The 8,467-nt window shown below is 42.6% G+C and overlaps 1 protein-coding gene across 4 annotated transcripts in view; it reads left to right on the forward strand.

The window, feature by feature from the left end:
• The window catches only part of tfap2a (transcription factor AP-2 alpha), a 14,780-nt gene that overhangs the window by 1,745 nt on the left and 4,568 nt on the right, over positions 1-8,467 (forward strand). The window contains exons 1-5 of one of the 4 annotated variants that reach the window (XM_008438719.2): positions 14-149; positions 3,008-3,427; positions 4,638-4,689; positions 6,331-6,556; positions 7,251-7,369. In XM_008438719.2, the coding sequence (XP_008436941.1) occupies positions 99-149; positions 3,008-3,427; positions 4,638-4,689; positions 6,331-6,556; positions 7,251-7,369 (868 nt within the window). In that variant the 5' untranslated portion in view covers positions 14-98. Of the gene's footprint in view, positions 1-13; positions 150-951; positions 1,468-2,236; positions 2,454-3,007; positions 3,428-4,637; positions 4,690-6,330; positions 6,557-7,250; positions 7,370-8,467 lie in introns of those variants that run through there. The other 3 variants (XM_008438718.2, XM_008438721.2, XM_008438720.2) reach the window with 3 other exon arrangements.

The following is an 8,467-nucleotide window of genomic DNA, read 5'->3' on the forward strand; positions in this document are numbered from 1 at the left end:
TAAACTATAGAGAGGGGGTGGGGGTGGGGGGGGCAAGCACAGTTTCACTGAGTGGGAAACAACAAGGCTGCTCAACATATAGGCACTTCCACAAATCCATGAAAATGCTTTGGAAATTAACTGATAACATTAAATACGAAGACTGCGAGGTAAGAAACTTTTTCTTGGGATTTCTTTTTTTTATTTCTTGTCTTCTCTTTTTATATATATTTAATTTTATTCTAGATTTTTAGATGAGCAAGAATAATTATTTTTCAAGCACACGTTTTGTTGTTTTGATCATTTGCTTAACACTGACTTGACAGCTGTTAGATTTAACTACAGATCCTTGCACATTTAAAATTGACTTGTATAATATATATAATATATATATATATATACATATATAATTCATACTAATAAAACATGCTATGAAATGCTTGAATACATTTTAATTCCACCTTCGAAAATGTCAAAAATATTAGCAGATATATGAAATATTGGGGACAAAAACAAAAAACATTTACTTACCATGGTTTTAATTGCAATAAATATGATTTTTTATTTTTTTTTTTCCCCAGAATGAGTGGGGAATGACCGCCTTAATTAAAGCTAAAGTGACAGCCACGTGCTTCTTTTCATTTATAAATTCTTTAAAAGAAAATAAAATAAAACTATTCTTGCTTTAGCTTGAAGCAGTTAAATTGTTATTTTTTTGTGGAACAGCAGCCTTGCTTGCATGTGTGTGTGCGCGCGCGCGCGTGTGTGTGTGTGTGTGTGTGTGTGTGGAGTGCTTACTGAGCGAGTGAGTGTTGTTTTGGACACAGTCAAAGTTTTGGCAGTAATATCAGAGGCTTGTTTAGGAGTGGAGAAGCCAGTTGAACGTGTTTTCTCTCTCTCTCTTTCTCTCTCTCCCTTACTCTCTTTCGCCCGCGTCCTCTGAGCGCAAAGACGGACATGGAAAACCAAAATTGAGAAAGAAAGAAAGAAAGAAAGAGGAAAAAGAAAGAATGGGAATCTTCTTGTTTGTGTCATGTTGATTGTTTCGGTTCACGGGGGGAGATCTTTGAGGCCGGTATCGATGGCAAAACCTCAAGCAGATTTGCATGTGAAATCCTGGAGTGTTTCGTAATTCTAAAGCGCGTGTGGAGGCAGGCAGGGAAGTGTGTAAAAAAGCCGTGCGGAAAAGTTCGGTTAGAGCTCTCGGTCCAGCCTTCCCCACCACCACTACCACCTCCCCCCCCTTCCCGGTTTTTTTTGTTTGTTTTTTTGTTCTTCATCTTAAGACTGTGGGAATTTATTTGCCGGCTCAAAGTTAATGTCACCCGGTGTGGCTCCGAGTCGAGGAGGAAACCGGTGAGTCAATTCGGAATGAGAGACAGAAGCCCCATGGAGGACAGCTCTTCGGAGTCTGAGGTGGAAAACAAAGGGACGGGCGACGAAAACGAGGCGACCGCGTCGTCTGATGAATTTTCACCCACTTCAGAGGTGCACGTTATTATTATTATTATTATTAATTATTTCCCCCCTCCTCCATTCCCTGCTCGGTTTCTTCTTCTCCTGCCTGTCCGCGGTTCAGATCTCTCTCCATTCCTACGTCTTTCTTTCTTTCTTTCTTTCACTTTTGCGCTTTGGCCCTGGGACGCTTTTAAAATGCCCCCCTCCTTTTACCCCCTCTCCCTGATTCGCCAGTCGCCAGTGAATGTCCCTCTTTTTTTTGTCTCCCTTTCCACTCCCCTCCACTCTCTCTCTCTCCCTCTCTCTGCTCCTCTCTCACTCCCTCTTTCTCTCTCGCTCCCCCATCTCTGATTAGATATACTGATTCCTCCTTTCAATGGACGTCATTTAAGCACAGACTCCTGCCTTGAGTTGCGTCCTCTACTTCACGCCAGATTTCCGACTATTCTTTCCTTCTTATTAAGTGTTCCTGTAACATTAACAGTCATGAATGCGCTCCACTAGGAGTCCAGGAGGGAGGACGAAGAAGCGGCTCTTTTTTTTCTTCTTCTTCTTCTTCTTGCTAATATGAGCTCGCGCGAGGGGGACGGTGTAGCCCTGTGATAGAAGCCGGAGTAACTCGCAGCCCCCCGATCCACCAGCACCGCCGAAATAATATCTTCAATTCTTCTTCTTCTTCTATTTTTTTTTTTTTTTTTTTTTAAGACGCAAATGACGACCGGTTCGGATCTTACCACACCTTTCTGATGGATTATCGTCCTGCTTTTGAGGCACATATCTGATCCTGCGGGGAGAGAAGAGTCGTCTTTTCTGGGGGGCCTATATATATATATATTTTTTTTTTTCCACCCTTGTGTTGCCCCCCCACCCCCACACCCTCTCTCCCTCTCCTCTTCAAGCACAACGAGTGTTTCGTTTCTTTTTTTTTTTTTAAAGAAACATATATATATTTTTTTCTTTTGCCAAATCGCACCAAAAAATCCTTAGAGATGTTAGTGCACAGTTTTTCCGCGATGGTAAGTTGTTGGAGCCTTGACATACTAGATCTAGTTTTTCTTTCCTCGGTGTGCATTCCGTTTTTTCCCCCTTTCTTTTTCCCCATTTTTTGTTTCATAATTCTGGCTCATTTTGAGGATATTGCATGCCTCAAAAAAGAAAGAAAGAAATACAGTGCTCGTTTTGTGGGAGAAAAGGATTCAAATAGTGCAAATAGTGGACATTTTCTGCTGTGGATTGTGGATTTTTTTTTCCTCTCTTCTAATTTGCAAGTTTTCTTTTTAATGTTTTTTTTTTGGTTTACGTTTTTAATTTCAAAATAGCTGCCATTATGGAATAGAGCGGTTTTCTGTTTTATTTTGATCTTAGTCAAAAGTGTAACAATGTTGCTCATAATGTTCTCCACTCAGGCCACAGTGCCTATAAGTCTTCGCCTTTGGTGTATCTGGTGGCTACAATAAATTAGTGCATGGCTGATTCTCTCTTAAAAATTACAAATGATAAAAAAAAAATAAAAAAAATTAAATGTCGGTTTTGTCTAAAACAAACGAACTTCTCACATCTTCCTTGGCAGGACCGCCACGATGGCACCAGCAACGGGACAGCCAGGTTACCTCAGCTGGGCGGCGTGGGTCAGAGTCCCTACACGAGCGCCCCTCCGCTCTCCCACACGCCGAACTCGGACTTCCAGCCCCCGTACTTCCCCCCACCCTACCAGCCCATCTACCCGCAGTCTCAGGACCCGTACTCGCACGTCAACGACCCGTACTCCCTGAACTCGCTGCACGCCCAGCCGCAGTCGCAGCACCCGGGCTGGCCGGGCCAGAGGCAGGGTCAGGAGAGCGGCCTGCTGCACCAGCACCGCAGCCTGCCCCACCAGCTGTGCCGGGAGTACCGCAGGGAGGTGCTCCTACCGTCCGGCCACGGCATCGACACGGGACTGTCGGACTCTATCCCCATCCATGGAATACCTCACCCTTTAGATGACGTTCAGGTGAGGCACTTTTTATTCTTTCTTTCTTTCTTTTTTTCTTTTTGTCCTAAAAAAAATGTAAAGACTAGTTTGTCGTGAATCATACGTGACTAAAATTGAATTTGATTTATTTGATCTATTGTGCAATATATATATTTAATTATTAAGCATCACAATTGGTGTATTCACTTCGTAGGTGCAATCGTATTTCTTTTACATTTAGAACGCATAAAATTCTCTTTTTAAAATGAATATTTGGCTAAACTGATGGGTTGCTTGCTTATTTTAGAATGGATTTATTAAAAAAAAACCACACACAACAATTTCAAAGACAACGCAAAAACAAAATGTAAGATATTTTCAACATGACTGGAGGTTTTGAGGACAAAAGATGCATTTATTTAATTTCTGTCCTCAAAATTCAAATTCATTGCCATTTTCTCTGGTAGATCGTAAGGGAATTGAAACTAAAAAGGTAAAACCCGTGTGTGTTGTACCTTTTTCCTCTCCGCCTTGCCACTTTGATTTGATTTTTTTACATTTATTTAAAGAAAGTCACGCAAGCTGTGTCTCTGTCTGTGCGAACAATACCTTCGACATGACACTCGCTCCCCCCCTGTTATTCCTTTTTCTATATATATATTTTTTTTTGTTCATGCACGCTAACAAGAGAATTGAGTTTTCTGCATCGAGTTCAGGCAGCTGCGATTACTAAAGACGCGTGATAAACGAGCTCCCGGATTGTCAATAAAGAACCGCTCTTACTGAGACGATTCTGCGCGGTTTTTCATCAGAAACAAACACCGATCATTCTCTAATTAGTTCATATAGGCCTTTAATAGGATGTGACTCTCGTAATTACTATCCAATCATAGATTTGGAGGTTTTTTTTGGGTTTTTTTCCCCTCCTTTTCCTTTCCTTGTGAGCGAAGCCAATCTGACGGCGAAATTAGGTCAGGATTGTGGGGCGACGCGGGCCTTTATTATTTAAGTCTGAGTTTGTGTTGCCATGTTAAGGTGCAACCCGCTGAAACCCCAATAATAACAGGTATGGGCCTCCTGAGCCTCCATGTTGGCCGATAATAGTGGCTGCTAATTGTGTCAGGCTTTGTTCGTGCAGCTGCATTCACGTGACATCTTTTTGTATGTGTGTGTGTGTGTGTGTGCGTGTGTGTGTGTGCTTCGGTGCTAAAATTGTACTTTTTTTTTTTTTTTTGCATTTGTTTCATAGCCTGTTGAGGATCAAGGAATACACATTCCCGACCAGACTGTAATTAAAAAAGGTAAGCAATTTCCTCTGAGATATCATGCATTCCCCCCCCCCACCACACACACACCACTCTCCAAGCTGCACACACACACACACACCTACACGCATTCTGCTCCAGAGAACTCGGTGCAACGCGGTGATGCCTGACTGATCCTAATACGCAGTATAGCCTATTTTTCATTACATGCTTTCCAAGTGCATCAAACTGGCTGCACATTTTTCTTTTTTTTTTTTCTTCTTCTTCTTCTTCTTCTTCTTCTTCTTTTCCTCCCTTCCCCTTCCTCGCTGATGGAATTTACTGTCAGCGTTTCAGCGCAGCGGGGAGATGAGTGGAGCTGGTGGGCTTTGTAGGCCCCTACTATTTGACGGTCAAAAAAATAAATAAAAAAATCCAGGCGTATATTTATATATATATATATAGACGAAGAATCCAATAGCTGCAATCACGCAGCATGGCCAAATGTAAAATGGAAGTTGGTACCGGTGGAAAGAGCACAGGCCAAGTGTGTGCAAGAAGATAATCTGCCATTTAGTAGAGGGAATCAAAACTGGGCATGGAGGAAGAGAGAAAGAGAGAGAGAAAAAAAATCACTTTCTTGGTTTTATTATCTTTAAATGGAATTTTCGTATGTAGTTGGTGGGGATTTTTTATTTTTTTAAATTTTTTTTGGACTACTTGTGTATTTTTTTATTGTTAAGATTTGCTGTCAAAAAAAATGTAATGATTAATATTGTGGATAATACAACATAAGGAGGTCTTTCATGGCTATGTGTAAAAGGCTTTTTGTCAGGTCAGATTAGACTCAAAGTCCGGAGATATTTTGGTTTCTTTTTTGTTATTGCTCTTTTTCTGTTTTTTTCTTCTTCTTTACTTTGCCGTTTTATTTTCATCTTATTTTTTTTTTGAGTCAGTCTATCTGCATATCAACATGATAATTGGCTTCTGATATTAGTAATCTCAAGAGTTCGTTTAACTCCTATTGTCTCCATTAGGCTCCCTTGAGCCATTAATGTCACAAGTGATCTATCCAAAGGCGCACAGTTCCCCCCTTTGTCTCCGGTTACTGCACACCAAAACGGTGTAAAGCCTCACATGCCCCCCACCTCCTACCCCACATAGAATCTCCACCCCCCGCCCCCCACCCGGTGTGAATTCACACGCACCCAACAGTGTTTTTTCATTTTTTTATTTTTATTATTACCCCCCCCTCCGCCCCCCTTTTTTTCCTGGATACACGGGATATGTCAAAAATAAGTAGATTTTATTAAATATCTCAGTTGTTGGTAATTTGGATTTTTTTCTTTGTTATCGTCTTAGCTTAAAAGCTGCTGCAGGTTCCCAGCAGTGTGCGCAGAGATTCACACTCGAGTTGTTTGTGTTTGACATAAATGTGCAATTTTTTTTTTTTTTTTTGGTGAAGCTACTGCTGTTTTATTTATTTATTTCTGAAAGCGTGCACATGTTTTGCGAAATTCAATATTCGGGGCCTTTACGTCTCCCCTTCTCATTTAGTTAAGGCTCTGTATTGCATGAAATTCACTGAGCACGGTTTCTCTCCCCCCCCCCTCTCTCTCTTTCTCCATCCATCCATCCATCCATCCATCCATCCATCCATCCATCCATCCCTCCCTGCCCACCTCTTCCTGGCTATAGGTCCCGTGTCTTTATCCAAGAACAACAGCGTCTCCGCCATCCCCGTAAATAAGGACGGTCTTTTCGGAGGAGTGGTCAACCCGAACGAGGTGTTCTGCTCGGTTCCGGGTCGCCTGTCCCTCCTCAGCTCCACTTCAAAGTACAAGGTCACGGTGGCTGAGGTGCAGAGACGCCTCTCGCCACCCGAGTGCCTCAACGCCTCTCTGCTGGGCGGGGTGCTGAGAAGGTGAGTTTGTGCAAAAAAAAAAGGAAGAAAGTGTAAAAATCTCTCCCCTCTCTCTTTCTCCTTACCCTGCCTCTACCTGTGTGCGCGTTTGTGCGCTCTCCCTCTACTCCAATTCTCTCTCTCTCTCTTGCGCGCTCTCCCTCCTCTGTACCAAGAATAATTAAAATCGACCAACCATGACACCTAGCTCCTGCATTTAAAGCAGGAGGGGTCTGTTAAATTCCATATTAACTTCCCTTAGCGCTCTCTCTCTCTCTCTCTCTCTCTCTCTCTCTCTCTCTCTCTCTCTCTCAAATTAATGTAGGCCTAGTCTGTTTCAAGCCCCAGCTCTGTAGGCCCAGTGAAGGCATTACACATGGAAACATTGGTCTCTGGTGAACTGTCTACTGAAGTGCTGCAGACACGCAGCCAGTAATAGCGCTGCCTATTAAGCAGGACTTTATTTGTTCATTTTGCACTGTATTGATGAGGCTCTTTGGGCGTTATTTATTGTTTTGCATCGCAGCTCTCAAATTAAAACAGCAACGACGTGATGAAACGATGTTGTGTTTATTGGGCAGTAGCTTTTTATACCCTAAAATATGTCTTCTCGTCTGTATTAATCTTAATTTTTTGCGTGTGTGTGTGTGTGTGTGTGCGTGTGCTCACCACGCACACTTCAAATCAAGTAATCTGCTGTGTTTTAATGCCACAGGGCCAAGTCTAAGAACGGAGGTAGATCCTTAAGGGAGAAGTTGGATAAAATCGGTTTGAATCTACCTGCGGGCAGACGCAAGGCAGCCAACGTCACCTTGCTGACGTCACTAGTCGAAGGTAAGTCCAGTGTCCGCAAATCACGTTCATTATTATTGTTGTTATAATTATTATTTTTGCTCCCGCGATATCAGGTACTTTTAAAAAGGGAGAAAAAAATGCTTTTTTTCTCCTACCCCACCGCCCCCCCCCTCTCTCTCTCTCTCTCTCTCTCTCTCTTTCTCTTTCTCTGTGTTGGAAATCAGCATATGCGCTCATCCGTGTAATGTGGACCGACTTTGCCTCGCAAGTAATAAAGCATGAAGGATGTGTGTGAGTGTGTGTGTGTGTGTGTGTGTGTGTGTGTGTGTGTGTGTGTGTGTGTGTGTGTGTGTGTGTGTGAAGAGTGAAAGAGACCCCCACAAATACACGCAGCACAGAGTGAATGGTGCTGGTGATTCTAGTGGCTGTGCAGCGTTGGCCCTTCGCTTCCTGGAGCGCACTCGCAGGTCCACGCCTGGCCTAGTTTATCCACTGGATTAATTTGTGTTGAAGTCCAGTTAATTATTGAGTGCTGCTTGTTTATTGGGCACTGCTGAGGCTCTTTCACCTCATGGATGAGAAGTCGATTGATTTACCAACCCTGCGTTGCTTCAAACATTAATACAGTCTGGGTATATAGCAGTGCATGCCGGGGCAGATTTTTTTTTTGATTTGATTTAATTTTTTTTATTTTATTCTTTTCGTCAATAGCTTCCCCGTGCGTTTGTATTTTTTTACTTATTTATTTTTTCGGTGAAGATTTGTATTGCATGCAAAATGGCGCTGCACGCGCTGACCTATTGGAGGCTGTATGTTTTGGGGGCCTATTAAAGAATAAATTAGGCAATTATGGCGAGCAAAAACAAAAGAGATGCCTTTTTACGCGACTGGATAAATCCATTCCGCTCGCAGAGTTGAGCCTTATTAATTCAGCGCGGTGGTATTTTGGTGTGTTGCAGGTTTCCTAAAAGGTGAAAACCCGCGATGGTTCACTGGGCCTAAACCAGTTAATCATTGTTGCAGACCAGGAGTAAATGCAATATTCGGCTGGTTTCGCAGAAATTTGTTCCTGTACAGTGACGCTACCAAGGATGGGGGAGGACCGGGGTAATCTCTGGCCACCCCACTATAATATAT

This window comes from Poecilia reticulata, linkage group LG20 (genome assembly GCF_000633615.1).
Source record: "Poecilia reticulata strain Guanapo linkage group LG20, Guppy_female_1.0+MT, whole genome shotgun sequence".
NCBI lineage: Eukaryota > Metazoa > Chordata > Actinopteri > Cyprinodontiformes > Poeciliidae > Poecilia > Poecilia reticulata.